This window comes from Ctenopharyngodon idella, chromosome 3, assembly GCF_019924925.1.
Source record: "Ctenopharyngodon idella isolate HZGC_01 chromosome 3, HZGC01, whole genome shotgun sequence".
NCBI classification, from domain to species: domain Eukaryota; kingdom Metazoa; phylum Chordata; class Actinopteri; order Cypriniformes; family Xenocyprididae; genus Ctenopharyngodon; species Ctenopharyngodon idella.
In genome coordinates, this window is record NC_067222.1 from 24,612,340 (window position 1) to 24,632,733 (window position 20,394).

Below are 20,394 nucleotides of genomic sequence, written 5' to 3' on the forward strand. Positions count from 1 at the left end.
CCCCTTAGGACCCAAGCGGTAGAACAGGTGTCCTGACATTTCATCCTACCCGTCAGATTGTCCTACCCGGGCTTACTGCACGTGCGCATATCAGTATTACATCATTTTTGTCATGATAAATAAAACAAAATGACTGTATTTGCATTATTGTAAGGTATAGGTTTAGTGTTGGGGTAGGTGCAGACATTAATAAAGCACAATCTGATAAGTAACATTTTTCGCTATCGATTTATAGTTGTTCTAACGATTAATGCTATATCATATTGTGCTATACCACTGGTGTACTTACATTATTATAAGGGTAGGTTTAGGGTTGGGGTAGGTGTAGATGTTAATAAAGCCATAAACCACGTTAATATCACGCTGGAAGCACAATTTTCGCTGTCAGATTTTACTACCCACTGTTTAAATGGGAGGTATCAAAGTCTGACAGGGTAGCACAAATTGTCAGAACACCGGATCAAAAGTTGTTATCGCAATGTCTTGACCATTTATAACCTATTACACTATTGCATGATGTTTATTACATTAAATGCACAAACAACATACTTGAAATATAAAATGAAGGCCTATTGCGTAATAAAACAAACTGAAATCACAACCATGTCTAAAAATGTATTTTTTATAAGGATAAGGATTGTTGCAACATATGTCCTACTATGTTCTGTTAAAGTAATTTAATATTAATTTTACATAATAATAGCAATGTGGTAGGCTATAGTATATAATATTACTATATTTAATAAATTAATTGTCATGCTAAGGACACACAATTATCATTAATTTGATGTGGGAACTATATTGGAAGCAAAAAAACAGCTAATATAATATAAGCTAAGATAGCAGGCTAATCGGGTAGATGTATGCTATGCTAGTACATAAGCTAACTAAAAAAACAATAAGAACGAGAAATGCTTGATTTCACAACCTATAGCTTCAGTTATATACTAGTATATGAACCATGTAATTTAAAAGACATTAATGGTCATTATAACACATTTTAAACAAAATAATTCATAACGTGCTTTTGCAGGAATTATAGCCTAATTAGGCGCTAAACATACTATCCATTAAAAGTCTGTTGAACCAATGTAATCACTCGGGGTCCTAAAGGAGACTCGATTTCTCACCACACCTGTATGCATATATGTTACAAATAAAACCCAGCATGCTAGTTTTATCAACACACATAAAACACAGATTTTATATATTTTATCAAAACATACAAAATCCTTTCAGCCTAAATTATTTTTTCTTTATTATTGATGCACAGGTTCCAAATTACTTGTTTTTATTAGCTAACTCAAGGCTGCAAACGGAAAAACACAACTTAAAAATGAAAGAGATTGAGTTACAATAAACTTTGGGGGGGAAACAGGGAACAAGGTTGGGAAGTGCAGAGCACGCAAATATTTCACGGAGTAAAGAAAGTGACCACGTGTGAATCACTGAACCGTTTCTGGATCCTGTTCAGTGTTCATTGAAACAAATTGTTCGAAAGAACTGATTCTCCACAATAAGTCGGACTCGATGTTTGGTTGGTTTGAGGGTGTTTTTGTGTCCATCTCACTGGCGCCACACTGTGGTTGTACTGCAGTAGCGCAAGACGTAGACGGCGCTCTGCATAGGAGCTGTCCAGCGTCTCGGTGCTGAAACTTGCCCCGGCGGCTCTCGGTTAGCAGCAAGAGGGTTAATAGAATTTTAAAAAACAGCTTAACAACCCAGCAACGAGTGACTGGCTGATTCAGATGCGTCAGTACATGGACAAAGGTAATAAAAACATCTTCGGTCTGTTCCGTCAAGAAGGAGGAGTCGTTCTTCCATCCTTACGGAAGCATTGAATGCGGAATTTACTGTATTTCCAGGGCTGCAGATAAACAGAGGAAGGGACGTGGTGAGAACGAAGGGGGAAAGAGAGACTGAGTAAGACGTGGAGAAGTGGTAAGCGAATACAGCACAGCTTCCTATTTAAAGTGTCCGAATGGTAACTTGTAGCCTAATGTTCGGTAAAAATCGGTTCTTTCCGTCGTCACGCTCTCTCCGGACATCCGCGTGAAATGTTTCAGCAACGTGAGTACTGAAAATGAAAGCGACCACACAAACTGACTGCAGCAGGAATCATTATGCAATAGAGCGAGAGTGAAGCCCTTGATATCTTCGAATTGATTCATATTCATTACCTGTGGTCAGCTGAATATTAATGATTGCTCATAAACACACAGGGAGGGAAGTCGAAGTGCATAGCCAAAGTGTATTCATTTTACAGACTGAAGAAAGTCTCATGTAATGAGCACAAGTTCATGAATATCATGATTATTGAATAATAAATAATTGAATAATTGAATAATTACTTTAATAATTCTTTCTTTAATTCTGTCTTGTTGAAGCTCACTCTCTCAGAATTATGTCCTGGTCTCTGGACTTGGTACCACTTCCCCCATGTGCGTTGTTGGGTGGTCCTCCCCTCAGCGGGCTCCTTTGGACCGTCCTGCTCCTCTTCCTCTGGTACTGCTACCGTGTAGGTTCTGACCCACCATCCCACTCCGGAATGCTGAAAAGCAGCTCCAGCCGGTCCTCATTCTCTCGGTCATCCAGCCGTTCACCGGTCGACCCCGGACACTCTGCCCCTAAAGCATCTGCAGCCATCACTATGGAGTCAGTGGAGGAAGAGGAGAGAACAGAGAGCTACTTGACACCAGTGTTGAGCCATGCTCCGTTCCCTACCGACGCTACAGCGGGAAGCAGGAAGTTGTATAGAGCACTACAGGAGTATGCCAAGCGCTACAGTTGGGCCGGCATGGGGCGAATTCACAAGGGCCTGCGCAATCAGGTCAGAGATGGGAAAAGTAGGATAACTTGAGGTTTACTTGCAAGTTCTTAAATATTTGCGTTGTAGCTTAATATTTATGTCACTGTGTCCTTCAACTTCTTCCTCGCTGCTGTTTAGGCCAGGCACAATGATCGCCCATCTATTCAGAAGCCTCATCTTTTCTACCTCCCAGATGTTCCCAGCATACCTTTCTTTCCCAGGGATGCTCATCGTCATGACATTGAGGTTTTGGAGGCCAGTTATCCCAAAATCCTTGCTGAGTTCCAGGCAGTATACCAGAGGGGGATTGATACAAAGCTAGGGTGGAGTTACCAAGGACCAAAGGTGACTAAACATATTAGTCTCAAGCAGCTATTTTTGAATGTGTCATAGTAACAAATGTAAAAGTCGCAATAAAATATGTCAAAGGGTTAGTTCACCCAAAAATTAAAATTCTGTCATTAATTACTCACTCTCATGTCGTTCCACACCTGTAAGACCTTCGTTCATCTTCGGAACACAAATTAAGATATTTTTGATGAAATCCGAGAGGTTTCTGATCCCCAAGAGAAAACATTGTAATTACCACATTCAAGGTCCAGAAAGGCATTAAAGACATTGTTAAAATAGTCCACGTGACTGCAGTGGTTCAACCTTAATGTTATAAAGTGACGAAAACACTTTTTGTGTGCAAAAACAAAACAAAAATAACTTTATTCAACAATGTCTCCCCTTCCCTGTCAGTCTCCTATGCTGTTTACATTGTATAGACAGTGCAGCACTTCCTGGTTCTACATCAGAACAACGGCTCATTATTGGCCGGCTCCTGCTTCAGCATCACACGCATGTGTCGTAATGCTCACGTGATCGGCATCGACCAATACTGAGCCGGTGTTTTGACGTAAACACGGAAGCCTGCACTGTCTATAAAACATAAACATGATGAACAAGATGAACGCAGGTCTTATGGGTGTGGAACGTCATGAGGGTGAGTAATTAATGACAGAAATTTCATTTTTGGGAGAACTAACCCTTTAATTAGATTTTTATACATCTGCACAAACTATACAATCACAGTTCATCAGAATTGTGCAGTATTGTTCACAACTGAATTGAGAATGCCTTTTCAAATTCCAGATAGATAGATAGTTGATAGATGGACAGATGGACAGACTGATGATAGCAATGATAGCTTTGTGTGATGAACACATCAAAATTTGGTTTGTAATTCCCTGAAAATATCCTCCTTAGCTGCAGTGAAGATTCTTCAAAGTATATCGCTTAATGTTTCACAGAAAACAACAACAGCAATTGGGTTTAAAACAACACGAGGGAGTGAACTGACATTTTTATTTGTAGGTAAACAATCCACTTGTGTTCTGCATCTCTCTGCTTCATCCAGCACGCACATTCAACAAGAGTCATTCATTCTCTGGCTGTCCTTCTTGGCTTCTCTTAATATCTTCCAATCAATATCTGCACTGCACTGCTGTTAGGGATCTGTTTGCATTCAATTCATCATTCTCTCATAATAATCAGGTTATAAAAATGCTGTGTCTGTTACAAATAAGTTACAAAAGATTCCCAGCGGGTATATAAAGAAGGAGAATGTGTCGTGTGGATATGCATGTATGATGAGCTTGTGTATTCATCTCTCAGGGCCAGACAGTGTTCCCACTCTATACCGCTGGGGTGTGTGTGGCCAGTAACTGCCGTGCGTGTCCGTGCACATACCGAACCCTCCTCTCGCTCAGAACCTTCATCAGCAGTAACTCTCTGGGGTCTGCGGGCTTCTGGCTCCTGGGTCCAGGGGCCACACTGGGAGGGGCCTATGGCCCTACAAACACACGTCTGCGCTGCCATCTGGGTGAGTCACAACACTAAATCACAGAGAAAAACTCTATCTATCATCTATCCATCCATCTATCCATCCTTCTATCCATCCATCTATCCATCCATCCATCCATCTATCTATCTATCTATCTATCTATCTATCTATCTATCTATCTATCTATCTATCCATCATCTCTCTATCTATCCATCCATCCATCCATCCATCTATCTATCTATCTATAAAATTATTAATTTCTAAAAAAAATAAAAATAAAAAATAAAAAAAAATCTCACTGACCCCATACTTACTTTTTTGGAAATAAGAAAATGATCTAAGACTGGAAATTTAAATATTTATATATATATATATATATATATATATAAACACCAACATGAATATGTTTTATTTTATGAAACTCCTCTCCATTGCATTTGCTCTGTCTGTGTGTGTCAGGTCTGCAGACGCCTGCTCAGTGTGAGCTGGTGGTGGGTGGGGAGCCTCAGTGTTGGTCAGAGGGACACTGCCTCCTTGTGGATGACTCCTTCCTGCATACCATCTCACATAATGGTCAGAGAACTATATTGTACAAACCCCATTAACCATAATATGCTTAATGACATAAAGCTAAATGGGAAGAGCTGCAACAGATCTATAATCAGCTCGACTACAACAATAAAGATAATAGACTTTCTGAAGATAAAGAATAGAGGAAAATCTGACTCCTCTCTTTCATAGATCAGAAAACTAAATGGAGTTCTCAGTTATGCAAGAGTTATGTCAGTTATGCTATGCATTCATGTTTCTGAGGGGGCACCAGTGGCGGTTCTGGCCCACTTCATGCCATAGATGGGATAAGACATGAACAAAGTGGGGGAAAACACTTTTTAAGTATGTTACATATGTGTAAAATGGGATTAGTTGAATGTTACATAAGCAAAAATCTGAAAGGGCACATGGATAATTTTCAATGGGCATGGTGCTTCTTTTTCATTTATGTGTCAACTGGGTCTCAGATGATTCTATTAAAAATAACATTAAATAAAATCAAGAAATAAAATCAACACAAATTGTTATTGACATACACTACCATTCAAAGGACTGGGGTTGATTTATGCTAAACAAGGCTGCATTTATTTGATCAAAAATACAGTAAAAACAGTAATATTGTGAAATATTATTACAATTTGACATAACTGTTTTCTATTTTAATATTTTTTTAAATGTAATTTATTCTTATGATGTCAAAGCTGAATTTTCAGCATCATTACTCCAGTCTTCAGTGTCACATGATCCTTCAGAAATTATTTAGTGCTCAAGAAACATGTATTATTATTACTATGTTGAAAACAGTTGTGCTGCTTTTGTAACATTATAAATGTCTTTACCGTCACTTTTGATCAATATAATGCATCCATGCTAAATATATATATATATATATATATATATATATATATATATATATATATGTTTACTGACCCCAAACTTTTGAATGGTCATGTAGTATAATAAAATAAATATAGATAGTTAGCTTAGACAATTTAGTTACATGAGAAATGTCTGCATTTAAAGGGTTAGTTCACCCAAAAATGAAAGTTCTGTCATTAATTACTCACCCTCATGTCGTTCAGCACCCGTAAGACCTTCGTTCGTCTCCTCTCTGAACCACTGATTTGAAACAAAAGATTCGTAAAGCTTCGTGAAGCAGTGTTTTGAAATTGCTCATCACTAGATATTGTTGAATAAAGTCGTTTTTTTGGCACACAAAAAGTATTCTTGTCGCTTCATAACATTAAGATTGAACCACTGTAGTCACATGAACTGTTTTAAATATGTTTTTAGTAACTTTCTGGGCATTTGAAAGAATTAATTATCTTGCTTTCAATGGAGGCCTCACTGAATCAGATTTTATCAAAAATATCTTAATTTGTGTTCTGAAGATGAACGAAGGAGGGTGAGTAATAAATGACAGAATTTCCATTTTTGGGTGAACTAACCCTTTAATGGTGACTTTAAACTTAAGAAGAAACTGAGATACTACAGAGATCTCAGGCGTAACCAACATTTTTCTGTTTGTCCTCTAGGGGGAGCTGAAGATGGTCCCAGAGTTATCTTCAGTGTGGACCTGTGGCATCCTAATGTGGCTGCAGCGGAGAGACAGGCTCTAGACTACATCTTTGCCCCTGAGCAGTAATTCCCAGGATGCACTGGTCAAACTCACTTTATGTCATAGCAAAATGCAGAAAATGTTGTTTTAAAGTTTGCAAAACATCTTTTGGTTTAGTTGAAAGTTCATACTGAAGATATTTATGATTAACTACCACATATTTAATGTGTCTCTTTTGAAATGTTTTAGTCAAAGTAGTTTCCCAAGTGTATCATACAGAGCAACAACATATCGACTATGTTGAGCCCTGAGCACATAGATACTGTGATGACATGTGAACAATTTTCAAACTTCATATCTATATTTGACTTGTGCCTGTCTTGATAATCCCGCGCTCCTGTTCTATCATTTTTGTGCCTGATTACTCCTCCTGACCTCTCTGATGTATACTGTGATACATGGTTCTCCGTAAATACTGTACTGTACACGCAAATCACGGCTATGTTATAAATCTTGTTTTATTTCATCAGATGCCAATTTATTTTCAGACCTGTGAAGCACACCGAAGACAACATACTGTATATGACCGGACTACTTGCATGCGTCGTGAATTTTGATCGTGTTGCCAACAATGCACTTGATGACTGTCCTGCAAATCAAGTATGTATTCATCTGAGTTAAAATAAACCATTTTGTTAAATTTAAACTCTCTAGTTGCTGATGACATTGGAGGGGGTGGAAGTATCGGTTTACATTCACCTTCACACACTCACAGCAGGACAGTTACACTCACTCAGCACCCAATCACACACCTGGGTTTGGAGGTCTCCTCTGTCAGCAATTTTATCTTCCTGCATTGAACCCTGTGAGAGTAGAAGAACAGAAATGAAAGAGGATAGAATATCATGAAGGGGTACAATCAAAAATGCATGAGAGACAGGGCAAGATGATGAGACATAAAGAGACACTGCTAGGATAATGTGTTTAGAAATAATGTGTGATGTAATGTTTGTTAGACAATCTGTTTAGAGCTGGCATAATACACCGAAATGGCATAATACTGCCATAATTCTGAATGTGGAACAATTTTTTTAGTATATTCTGTTAGATAAATCTTTTTCTTGTATTAAAAAGTGGTTGATATTTCAACAGATGCTATAATCCCACCAGTTAATCTGACAATGTGCTTTAACACTGGACGCTGGACACACACAAAACAAGATTAAACAGCCATTATACTTTTCGCGCACACACACACACACGCATGTTGGGTTTTCATGTTTAATGGGGACTTTCCATAGACATAATGATTTTTATACTGTACAAATTGTATATTCTATCCCCCTACACTACCCCTACTCCTAAACCTACCCATCACAGGAAACTTTCTGCATTTTCACAGTTTCAAAAAACATCACTAGTATGATTTATAAGCTATTTTCCTCAATGTCCCCACAAAGATGAGGATTTCAGATCTTTGTGGAGACATTGTGTCCCCATAACGTAGGGTACACTGTACCACACACACACACACACACACATAAAAGCAGTAATAAAATATGCAGCAGTAAAGACTTTTACAGTATAACGTTACAAAAAAAAAAAACATGTTTTGTTTCAAAATGCTGTTCTTTTGAACTTTTTAATAAAAAAAATTCTGAGGAAAATGCATCACAGTTTCTAGAAAAATATTAAGAATTCTTTTTTTTTTTTTCAATGTTTTCAGAATTAATAATAAGAAACATTACCTGAGCACCAAATTGCCATTGCACCAAAAGTAAATTCAGCTTTGCCATCACAGGAATAAATACATTTAACATTAAAAAAAGAAAACAGTTATTTTAAATTATAATAATATTTCACAATATTACTGTTTTTACTGTATTTCTGATCAAATAAATGCAGCCTTGGTGAGCAGAAAGACTCAAAATCATGAAAAAAAAATCTTACTGACCCTAAACTTTTGAATGGTAGCATAATTATAATTATAAATAACATTTAACATTTTCATCATTTACTGTAATCTTTCTATATTCATAATTTATCATAAAAATAAATATAAATCTATTTATAATGATTAGAGACAACCCTACCCCTAAAAACGTTTAGATTTTGTTTGTTTTTAATTTTTGAATCATTATTAATCATGTTTTCAGATGCCACACGCACACATTCTCTCTACTTTCTCTCTCTCTCTCTCTCTCTCTCTCTGTCTCTGTTTTGAGTCATATTTTTCTTTGCCTTGTCTTTTTTTCCCAACACACTCTTGACTCAAATGTGTTGATTTCGAGAGAGGTGTTTCTAGTGTCCTCTCTCACTCTTAACCATAAATTATTAATTTTACTTTGCTCTGTTTAGTGAGTTTGATTTAACAAAAAAACAGACTGTAACAAATAATTTTGTGATCACAATTTTGCCATCTTTCTCCATAGTTACCATGAGTTTTTATCCTCATAGACGTTTCTGTTTATCTATTTGCGTTTCACATCTTGTCTTCAAGCTGTTTCAGAGAGCTATAATGATGTCATTCTTCCACTTTTATCCACATCCTCTCCAAATATCTTTCCATCTGCTCCTTCTTGTAGATATTTCTCATTCTGTCATATGAGCATTTGGTTTTTTTCTTCTATTCCACTATTCTAATCCTCAGTTCTTATCCCCCACTATCTCTCTCTCTCTGTCTGTGGAATGGCCTGTTAAGCAGTAATCTTAGCAGACAGCACTAGTAATGGTGGTGAGTGCAGAGAGCTCTGGGATTACTGGGCTGCTCTTATGCAAACACATTTCAGGATTCAAGAAAATGCTTAGCATTAGCAATTTATATAACAAACAAATCATGTATGTATGCATGCATTGAAATATACTGACACAGCCAAACATGATGACGCTGTAGTACGTCATTAAATTCAGTCCTTATATAAAACACATATTGTACACACATGTGGATTTATGATACATTGGCATCTGAAGTAAAAGCAGAACACTACTGCACCGAAGAGCATTTAAGGTAACCCTGTTTTACGCTTTTGGCAAAAAATAATTTAAATTTAATAATATATAGTTTAATAATTTATGAAGATTTTCAGTGCATTACATCTTGATATTAGTTCATCTTAATTTATTATAAATTAATGCAGATTTTTTTTTTTTTTTTAAATATTGGACATGCATTAACATCCAGAGTATAGAAAAATCAGAGGGAAAAACTATAAATAAAATTAAAAAAAAAAGTCAGTCATTTGCAGTCACTTTGCCTAGTTCTGCTTAGGAAGCTGTATTTGATTTCTCTCTCGCTCTCCCACTGTCACTTACTCACTCATGCGTTTATTCTCTGACTCCCTCCCTCTGTATGGTTTAATCATTCAGGAGCTGCTGACTGACAGTGAGAAAGGTTTGCTCTGAACTGAAGAACAGGAGGAAAAGAGAGTTGGCTGACAGAAGCAACACGAAGCAAAACAAAACTAGAGAGGACTGAGCTTCTTCCAATCCTTCCTGTGGACAGAGGAGCTGAGAGAACAGGTGAGGGAATGAATGTTTGTGTTAGAAACTTCAGAATTGCAATATAAGAGGTTGATTTCTGTGTATACAACTGTTTTATGTGGGAAAAAAAAGTAATATTTCATATATTGAATATTTAGGCACAGGTCTATTTTAATGTTATCGTACTACATATTTTATGCATATTAATTCTGTTAATAAGGTTTTATATAGTAAAATATAAATACACACACAATTATATAAGATGCTCTCTGTTTTATTTAAGAAATGCCTCAGAGGAATATGCAGATTATGATTTATATTCATAACAAATAATTAAATATAACAAAAAATATATATATTTGAAATACCAGCAGTGGCATGTTGAGATGATTCTTGCTGCAAACTTGTTATGACAATTTGGTATTATATTTAATAGTTGCAAAGTTACTTTAAGTAATGTTTATGTTGTCACAATACAAATTACAGTATGTTCAATATTTGAACATTTTTAAAGACACACAGAGGACGTAAAGAAGAGGCTGTCAGATATGAGTCTGGGGCCGGCGTGCATTTTCCTAAGAGGATCTAAAAACATTGTAAGTCTCTTTGGCTTTTATATATAGTTGTCTCTAGTTATCTATCCATATATATATATATATATATATATATATATACATACAGTCAAACCAAAAATTATTCAGACATTTTTTATTTATTTTTATAGTGGGTGCAGGACACTATAGTTCATTTATGTAAGTGAGGATAGCAAAATAAAGTAAACTGTGACATATTATACCCAAAAATTCTTCATACAGTGGACTACCAGTAAAATTGATAAAAATGTGGAACCAAAAATTATTCAGACACTTTGACCTGACCATGTTTTGCTTTAGTGTTATCTGACATAATTAAGATCAATTTTTTCTGACACAGTTTAACTCTGAGATCTTGTCATATTTTATTACCATTTTTAAACTATATTGAATAAACTATATTAATGAATGAAATGTTCAAGGTGTCTGAATAAATTTTGGTTTGACTGTATATATATATATATATAGTTGACTCTGGTATTGGAGTGATCCAGAGCATATTGCTAGACATAAAAAAAACAAAAACAAGTTCTAGCAGTTAATTTTTACTGCTGCACTGTGTACGGATCTTGCTGTTTTTTTACACACTAAACTTTTGCTGATCTCATCCAGAACCAATCTGTTAAAACCCATCTAGAGTTATAAATATCTGAACTGGTCTGTCTAGCAGAAGAATGACCTCGGTTATGCTTTTGGATATAAGAGATTAATGAGCGCTTGCAGGAAATATAATGATATCTATCTGAGATAGTGAGTTCAAAATCAATGCTAAGACATCAGCAACAGATTGTTGCTTATATAAACCTTACATAAAGGTCACGTTCAGTTGTGCTGAATCCAAAAATGTGAGTGAATTTGTAGAAATGATGCATAAATAAGGAACCCTAATTGTAGCTGTTTTACAGCAGCGTCCGCTCGCTGATGAGGAGATAGACGGTAAGTCCTTTTGCTTTGATCTAAAAAAAAAATACAAATTAAATTGTATTTAAAGTTTTTTTTTTAACTGCTTACACACATTTTTTAAAACTTTGCCTCCTTTTTTTTACAACTTTACACACAAATCCAAGAATTGCACACACAAAATGCAAAATGCCTCATAATGAAGCACTGCGTTCAAAATATCACAAACACATCTCAAAAGCAAACATTTGTCTTATGTTACAAACACCTTTGCCATAATATTCTATTTTTTACACACACACACACACAGTTATTCAAAACCTAAAGCTCTTCTTTCATGAGCTCCTATGTACATTTCTGTACAAAACTGAAAGTAATTGGCAGAGAGATGTTGAAAAATTCACGGTAAACATGAAAGCAAGATTGAAACCACACTATTTATTTTTTTACTGTAAGAATTTGTGGTTGTGAATACAGTATTACACTGTATGAAAGAAAATAAATACATCAACCATGTGTAGTTGGACAATCAATGGTTGTGTATGAAAAAGGAAATCAAGATACTTGTTAGATTTTTGTGTATTACATTGAGAATTGTGTGTTGTGTTTTGCAAAAAGTGTTTTATGAAATTGAAAACTGAGTCGAAGGCCGAGAATTAGTGTATGGTTTTACAGATTTGGTGTGTGCTTCTGGTGTTTGAGTGTCAGGTTTTCAGAAATTGTGTGACAAGTAAGGATTTTGTATGTAAGCAGTTGAAAAAAACTGTAAAAACCGAGATTTGACAAAGATATAATATTTACCTTTAACAGAGTCACTGATTATTTATCGAAAATGAATTAAGTCATCTGCTTCAGAGATAAAGTGTGCTATTTATTATATGTTTTCATGTGCTGAATTCAACTATGACAATTAAAACAACTGATTGGCTACTGTTTCCAAGATATTTAAGCTTTTACATTTTACATCTATGTACTGTATATTGTGTAGATAGCACCTGTCACCTCTTCTATTTATGAAACACTTTAAAAATCAGCAAAAGGGTGTAAAAATGAAACAAAAGGCAAAAAAAGTAAATAGTTTATTCCTCTTCAGTGTCTACTCGGCACTTCTTGGCTTGTCTCTATTCATTAAATGGAGCATCTCTTGTCACTGTCCAGCAATAGTCTGAAATTGATGTGCTCCATTTGAAGTTACGATTACGAGGTATCTCGTAACGTCCCTTTTTCTCGTAATGTCCCTATGCAAACAGCCCTGCAGAGTTTAGCTTCAACCCTAATTAAACACATCTGATCCAGCTCATTAAGTCCTTCAGGCTTATTTGAAAACTACAGGTATGTGTGTAGGAACTAAACTCTGCAGGGCTGTGGCCCTCCAGGAACTGAGTTTTGCACCCCTGTTGTATGATTTCTAGAGCTGATATAGGGAAATTCATTCAGCAGAGCGATGTAGGCATCATTCTGATGGCATCATCCATGATTTCTGTATAACATGATGCAATTCATATCATGTATGGTGTAATACAGCTTCAGATTGTATCACTCATTGTTTTTCCCAAAAAAAGCAAGTACACCCAATCATAGATTTATTCATAGACCCGGTCAAAGATGTATTTTAGTCATTTCTGGTTTAAATCGAGATCCCTTCCCTTTATAACTCACTTATCCTCCGCCATTCCCAAGTCAAGGGTCGAATTTAGGCTACTGAGTCTGACCAATAACTTATCTTGAAAACTAGAGCCAATCAACAATTTTTAACATAATTTTCATTCTCAGTGACCCAGAATTAGTCAATTTTGAGTGTGTATTTCAGAAGCATTTTGGCTGTAAACCAGTGTTATTTAGTTTATTAAACTGATTATTTATTTTCTAATGTTCACCTCCACATTTCTGGTTCATTTACATAACCAGATTGCATAACCTTACAGAATAAGATAAATGCAAAACAGCTGTGAAATGCCAGATGCCAACACAATTCAATGAACAGTCAATAAATCTGAGAGTACCACTGAAACTGCTTCTATTTTGTAATCTTTTCTAATTTAATATAACCGTTGCATTGTTTTGATTTTTGATTTTCATCAATTAAAGTGAAAAATCAACATGAATAGTATTTGGATTGTCCTCTTTTGCTTTAATGACAGAAGCACATGAGCATCTTGAGCTTCAAAAGAGGCGAGAACATCTGACCATCTGATCATACATGGTCAAATAATCAATGTCACAGATTTACTTATTTTGATTAGTAGCTTTTCTTAGCCAAAAATTGTTCAAAATCCTACACCTTATATATTTATATTTCTAGGTTTAAATTAAATAACGATAATAAATCCCAGACTCTTCAATGTATTTAAAGAGTTTGTCATGTACCCAAAACTCTGGTAATTAAATTGTCTTGTGTGTGTTGTAGAGCTGCGCGAGGCGTTCGCCGAGTTTGATAAGGATAAGGATGGTCTGATCAGCTGTAAAGATCTGGGCAACCTGATGAGGACAATGGGCTACATGCCCACTGAGATGGAACTGCTTGAACTTAGCCAGAACATCAACATGAAACGTGAGACATCTGTCCTCTTCCCCTCTCGGTTTCACAAATGTGCTAGCAGCTGTTTTGAGATTTGATGCACATCCAATCAATGTGTTTTGTACTCATGTCTGGCTGAAACACTGTAGATTAATCTCTTAATCCATGGATGTTCCATCTATTTATTTATCATGTGTTGATCACATAGATCTCTGCTCATCTTTATTCTCTATCTGCCTCTTTTTCAGTTGGAGGAAGTGTAGATTTTCAGGATTTTGTTGACCTCATGGCCCCAAAGCTGCTGGCAGAAACGGCTGGAATGATCGGACTGAAAGAGTTGAAAGATGCATTTAGAGAGGTAAAGAAATATCAATTTTTTCTTTCAATTTGCCAAACATATTTCCAATTAAAAGCATAAATGAGTGGAATCTTTGACTGTAATCTTTCTATATTTTTGTGTAGTTTGACATTGACGGTGACGGCTCTATCACCATTGAAGAGCTGAGGCATGCAATGCTAAAGCTGCTAGGTGAAAACACAAACAGGAAGGAAATAGAAGCCGTGGTCCGAGAAGCAGACAACAATGGAGACGGGACCGTTGATTTTGAGGGTAAAATAGATTAATATTTCAACAAATAATAATGTAGACAGCATTTTTTTTTTCAACAAAGGTCTATTTTAGCAGTGGTTCTCATTGTCCAATACAATTCAATGCTATTTCCTCTTCTATTTCTGCTGTCATTTTGTCAATGCTGCTTGTTTTCAAACTTTTTAGTAACAGAAACGGTGAGTGTTAATATCAGTGGTGGGCAAAGTACACAAATCAAGTACTTGAGTAAAGCATACCCTAATAAATAGCTAATACTCCAGTAAAAGTATTAATTAGGCCTATTCTTTTTCAATTAAAAGTACAAAGTACAAAAGTAATAGTTTTTAATGTACTTCAGTATTAAAAGTTAGCCTGCTAGATATGTTTATTTATTTTACAATTTTATGTACTACATAGTTGCTGTTTACTACTGCTCAAAATACATCACATATAGGGCAAAATGTGTTAACATTTTAAGAATGCTACATATTAGTTTTTCATTCACTTTTCATTTCATTTGAAATTGAAAATTGGGGAAGATGGGCATTCATTTGCGTTATTTTAAAGTTATGTTTAGTTTTTACCTAAAACCTACCTTTCAGAGGGCTAAAACACAAGTTTCAAGTATTTCATACAATGGGCTTAAAGGGGACATATCATGAAAATCTGACTTTTTTTGTGTTTAAGTGCTATAATCTGGTCCCTGGTGCATCTACCAACCCTGAAAACGTGAAAAAGGACAACCCAGTAACTTTGTTTTGGTAAGCTTTTCTCTGCAAGCATGTGAAAAAACGAGCCGCTCAGATTTCGCTCCCCTAGTGACGTAGGAAGGGGATCTTATTATAATATTACCGCCCCTTAATCTGCATGTTTCCACCCATGGTGCCATCATTTTGTTTTCGCAAGAGACAACGGTGTACCAGTTCTAACGCCATGGCAAAACACGCAACAAAGGGGGTGAGGCCATGTTGGGCTGCTTTAGAGAAAAGGAAGAAAACAGAAATGTCCAGATGCATTCTGAGTTCTGACTCAAGTTCTTCTTGAGTCTCTCCATCAGTGTCCGACTCCGGTTTGAACAATGTAAGGCTGAACACTGTTACTGATAATCGTCATTTTGGCAGCGTGAGATTCTCCAGCTTTGTTGTTGTTGAGTAACCGAAGCATGAACTGTTAAGGCTCCGCCCTCTTCTGGAAAGCTGGCCGGGAGCAGCAGCTCATTTGCATTTAAAGGGACACACACAAAAACTGTGTGTTTTTGCTCACATCCAAATAGGGGCAAATTTGACAAGCTATAATAAATTATCTGTGGGGTATTTTGAAATACATTCTGGGGACACCAGAGACTTATATTACATCTTGTAAAAAGGGGCATAATAGGTCCCCTTTAAATAGCTCACCCTTTTACAGCAAATTTAGTTCACAAACAACTGACGGTCGTGACCTAAAAATAATTTTCTTTTACAATAATAAATCCTAAGATTCGGCATTAGTAACGTGCACTGAGGATCTCGCGTTTTCAGCTCACTTTGCGTCGCACTTGTGAATTCAGTGAATTGTTAAAGGGGACCTGTTATGCCCCTTTTCACAAGATATAATATAAGTCTCTGGTGTCCCCAGAATGTGTCTGTAAAGCTCAAAATTCCCCACAGATCATTTATTATAGCTTGTCAAATTTGCCCCATTTGGGTGTAAGCAAATACATGCCTTTTTTGTGTGTGTCAATTTAAATGCAAATGAGCTGCTGCTCCCGGCCCCCTTGTCAGAAGAGGGCGGAGCTTTAACAGCTTGTGCTTCCAGTAGCCCCTCACTGCAGAAAACACAAGATCTAGAGGGCAGAGACGGGTAGGTTACGGGAATGTAAAGTGGGAGGAGTTGGATCTAGATCCAGGGGGTGGTGATGGGTAGGTTTAGATCCAGGGGGAGGAGACGGGTAGGTTTAGGGATATGTAAAGTGGGAGGAGTTGTATCCAACCTCGCCCCCTGGATCTCGTGTTCTGCAGTGAGGACCATCTCCGTACTTCGGTTACTCAACAACAACAAAGCTGGAGAATCTCACGCAGCCAAAATTACGATTGTCAGTAACGGTGTTCAGCCTTACATTGTTCAAACCGGAGTCGGACACTGATGGAGAGTTAAAACTTTTAGAATGCAACTGGACGTTTCTGAATGGTTAGTGGATAAATGTATGTAGTTGCTGTGGAGTTGATTCAACTCATCAACTAGCATGTGCCGTCATGTTAATCTTTTGTGCAAAACCCGTATGGACACCCACTATACATAGTATATCTGTTTGCCAAACAGAGCCATACACACCAGACTAAAGTTTGTGATTGCTATCAAATCCCGTGAATGGTCTAATATTTTTTTCCAAAATTTAGCAATCTCCTTTTTTAGCAATCAAGCTTGCCAGGGTCAACTTGCAGGCTATCCAAGCTAAGAGACTCTAAATAGTGTTCTGTGCTCATCTGTGCAGCCAACAACAGAACAGTTAGCATGCTTTGCTCAAACTTTTGCCATGGCCTTAGAACCGGTACACCGTTTTTGCTTGTGAAAACAAAATGACGGCGCCGTGGGTGGAAATGTGCAGATTAAGGAGCGGTAATATTATAATAAGATCCCCTTCCTATGTCACAAGGGGAGCGAAATCTGAGCGGCTCATTTTTTCACATGCTTGCAGAGATAGGCTTGCCAAAACATAGTTACTGGGTTGTTCTAGTTTAGCACTTCCACACATCTATAATACACACAGATCTATAGTAGAACTTTTTCACATGCGGAAATTAAACAGCGGGTCATGGATGTATAAAGTGACCATTTTAGCTCAAACCTGCCATGAGCACATGCTCTCACGTGTCTCACTGCATGGAAACATCCAATGACAGCAAGTGTGATCAAATGAGAGGTCAGAAATGGGCTAGTTCTGAACCCTGATACTAGAACTTGCTATTTGTTGATCAGTATTTTTTTTTATTTTGATTTTAATAATTTTTCATTTAAATAACATTAAGTGATTAACTAAAATGTACAAATATTTCCATATATCAGAAACAGAAACAATTATATATGGTTCTTTTTTCTCTATTATAGTATAATATAATATAATAATATGTAGAATATCTATTTTAGGTTGTCACTGTTGCTAAATATCTGATAGTTATTATGGACTGGATACTATCAAAATAATCTCACTTTATATCAGCCTTAGCTCTAGTTAAAACTTTTGCTTTGCTTGTTTTTTCCTCTCTCTCCTTTAGAGTTTGTCAAAATGATGTCTAAAAATTGAGAATATACCTGAGACGTTAAAGAAGGCCTGAGAAAAATCATTCCAGAGACGAAAACATCTGCATCAGAGACTCAGTCAGGCGGTCAATAAAGTCACTGGCTACAGTACTATGCATATGGGAACAGTATTTTATACTACTTTGTTTGTGTATTTATATCTTACTGTTTGAGTGCCACTTTGTTTTGTTTTGTTGTTACATGACTTCAAACACTGAATCCTCAAACTCTGTAAAAGATAATAATGTCATATATCAATATTATGTAACAAATATTTCAGTGTATGTCTGATATATATGTTCAGAAGAGGATTTTGTCTTTCATTGGACATGCATACTTGAACTTTTGGCATAAAACCAAGTTAAAAAGTCTCTCGGACTGTTATTAGTTTTGCATTAGTGTGTATGTTCTGATATTGTTGTAATTTGATCATCTAGGCTTTAGTTAAGCTCATCAGTGAAAAGGACAAATGTCATCAGGAAACTGGACCACAGTCTATCCTCTCTCTAATTCTGTATTGCATCAGTGTGTGTCTGTACATTCTTACACATATACATTTTAAACAGAAAGAGCATTATATCAGTGAATATTATGAAAGAAATAGTCTGCCATAATCTGCCTGTAATTTCCGGAAGCAAATTCAATCAACATTTATCTGAATGAATTTAGCGGCCACTTCTACCAAAGCAACTTACAAATAAGAGTGATATAAACAAATGATATGAGACAGTGTACTGACTTAAAAATTCTGACCAGTCTTGAAGAAAAAACTTAGATGACTGAAAGCAATTGAAAGTAAGATGTTTCTTCTTTTTTTAGTGAGTAGACAACCCTCCAAATCATTGAATTCAGGTGTTCCAATCACTTCCATGGCCACAGGTGTATAAAATCAAGCACCTAGGCATGCAGACTGCTTCTACAAACATTTGTGAAAGAATGGGTCGCTCTCAGGAGCTCAGTGAATTCAAGCATGGTAGCGCGATAGGTTGCCACCTGTGCAATAAGTCCATTCGTGAAATTTCCTCACTACTAAATAGTCTACGGTCAACTGTTAGTGGTATCATAACAAAGTGGAAGCAATTGGGAACAACAGCAACAGTTGCAGAGTCAATAGCTACAGACCTCCAAACTTCGTGTGGCCTTCAGATTAGCTCAAGAACAGTGTGTAGAGAGCTTCATGGAATGGGTTACCATGGCCGAGCAACTGCATCCAAGCCTTACATCACCAAGTGCAATGCAAAGCGTCGGATGCAGTGGTGTAAAGCACGCCGCCACTGGACTCTAGAGCAGTGGAGACGTGTTCTCTGGAGTGATGAATCACGCTTCTCTGTCTGGCAATCCGATGGACGAGTCTGGGTTTGGCGGTTGCCAGGAGAACGGTACTTGCCTGACTGCATTGTGCCAAGTGTAAAGTTTGGTGGAGGGGGGATTATGGTGTGGGGTTGTTTTTCAGGGGTTGGGCTTGGCCCCTTAGTTCCAGTGAAAGGAACTCTTAATGCTTCAGCATATCAAGACATTTTGGACAATTTCATGCTCCCAACTTTGTGGGAACAGTTTGGGGATGGCCCCTTCCTTTCCAACATGACTGCGCACCAGTGCACAAAGCAAGGTCCATACAGACATGGATGAGCGAGTTTGGTGTGGAGGAACTTAACTGGCCTGCACAGAGTCCTGACCTCAACCCGATAGAACAGCTTTGGGATGAATTATATATATATATATATATATATATATACCAAAACATTATGACCAGTCGCAGTTGAAGCAAATAGCGTTGATCATAGGTCACATATTAATGTCTGTATATTAAGATTATATGGTAAGCAATTCTCGTAATCAACGTGTTGGATGTAGGAGAAATGGGCAGGAATAAAGATCTGAGCGACTTTGACAAGGGCCAAATTGACAACCATAGGAAAAAAAACTACTATGGTTGTCAATGGTGGTGAGATCTGCTTGGTTACTGACATTCTTCCAAATATCTAAATTGAGGCTAAGTAAATGAGGACGTTCTGCATTAGACCAATAATCTCAAATCTGACACAGATTATTGGCGCTTGTATGTTGCACTATGGCCTGAAAATGGCATTAAAAGTAGAGACAGTTGGGAAACATAATACATTAAATATAATCAAATCCTGCAGTCCACTAATCCCTTTAACCTTTGCAGCTGATCATGCTTTTCCACGAACTTCATGGCACATCTGCTCAGCTCACACTTCTCTGGCTGGTCTGCTAAGTCTGTGCTACTTCTAACAAACATCTGTTCCATGATGAACCTCTACGCA

At 36.8% G+C, this 20,394-nt stretch overlaps 2 protein-coding genes across 4 annotated transcripts; both read left to right on the top strand.

Moving 5' to 3' along the window:
• The first annotated feature begins 1,574 nt into the window (after positions 1-1,574).
• On the top strand, positions 1,575-7,453 carry asphd1 (aspartate beta-hydroxylase domain containing 1). Of its 2 annotated transcripts, XM_051888134.1 has the most exons (7): positions 1,575-1,770; positions 1,866-1,941; positions 2,388-2,830; positions 2,948-3,154; positions 4,469-4,676; positions 5,097-5,210; positions 6,725-7,453. In XM_051888134.1, the coding sequence occupies exons 3-7, from the start codon at positions 2,405-2,407 to the stop codon at positions 6,832-6,834; spliced, it is 1,065 nt and encodes a 354-aa protein (XP_051744094.1). In that variant the 5' UTR covers positions 1,575-1,770; positions 1,866-1,941; positions 2,388-2,404; the 3' UTR covers positions 6,835-7,453. The 2 variants fall into 2 exon arrangements, with proteins under 2 accessions (XP_051744094.1, XP_051744093.1); XM_051888133.1 differs by lacking the exon at positions 1,575-1,770 and having other exon boundaries at positions 1,931-2,070.
• Positions 7,454-10,118: 2,665 nt separating this feature from the next.
• cabp5b (calcium binding protein 5b) lies at positions 10,119-18,471 on the top strand. 2 transcript variants are annotated; one of them, XM_051888135.1, is made up of 7 exons: positions 10,119-10,266; positions 10,742-10,823; positions 11,726-11,756; positions 14,128-14,271; positions 14,487-14,596; positions 14,701-14,848; positions 18,082-18,471. In XM_051888135.1, the coding sequence occupies exons 2-7, from the start codon at positions 10,776-10,778 to the stop codon at positions 18,108-18,110; spliced, it is 510 nt and encodes a 169-aa protein (XP_051744095.1). In that variant the 5' UTR covers positions 10,119-10,266; positions 10,742-10,775; the 3' UTR covers positions 18,111-18,471. The 2 variants fall into 2 exon arrangements, with proteins under 2 accessions (XP_051744095.1, XP_051744096.1); XM_051888136.1 differs by having other exon boundaries at positions 11,729-11,756.
• The last annotated feature ends 1,923 nt before the right edge of the window (positions 18,472-20,394 follow it).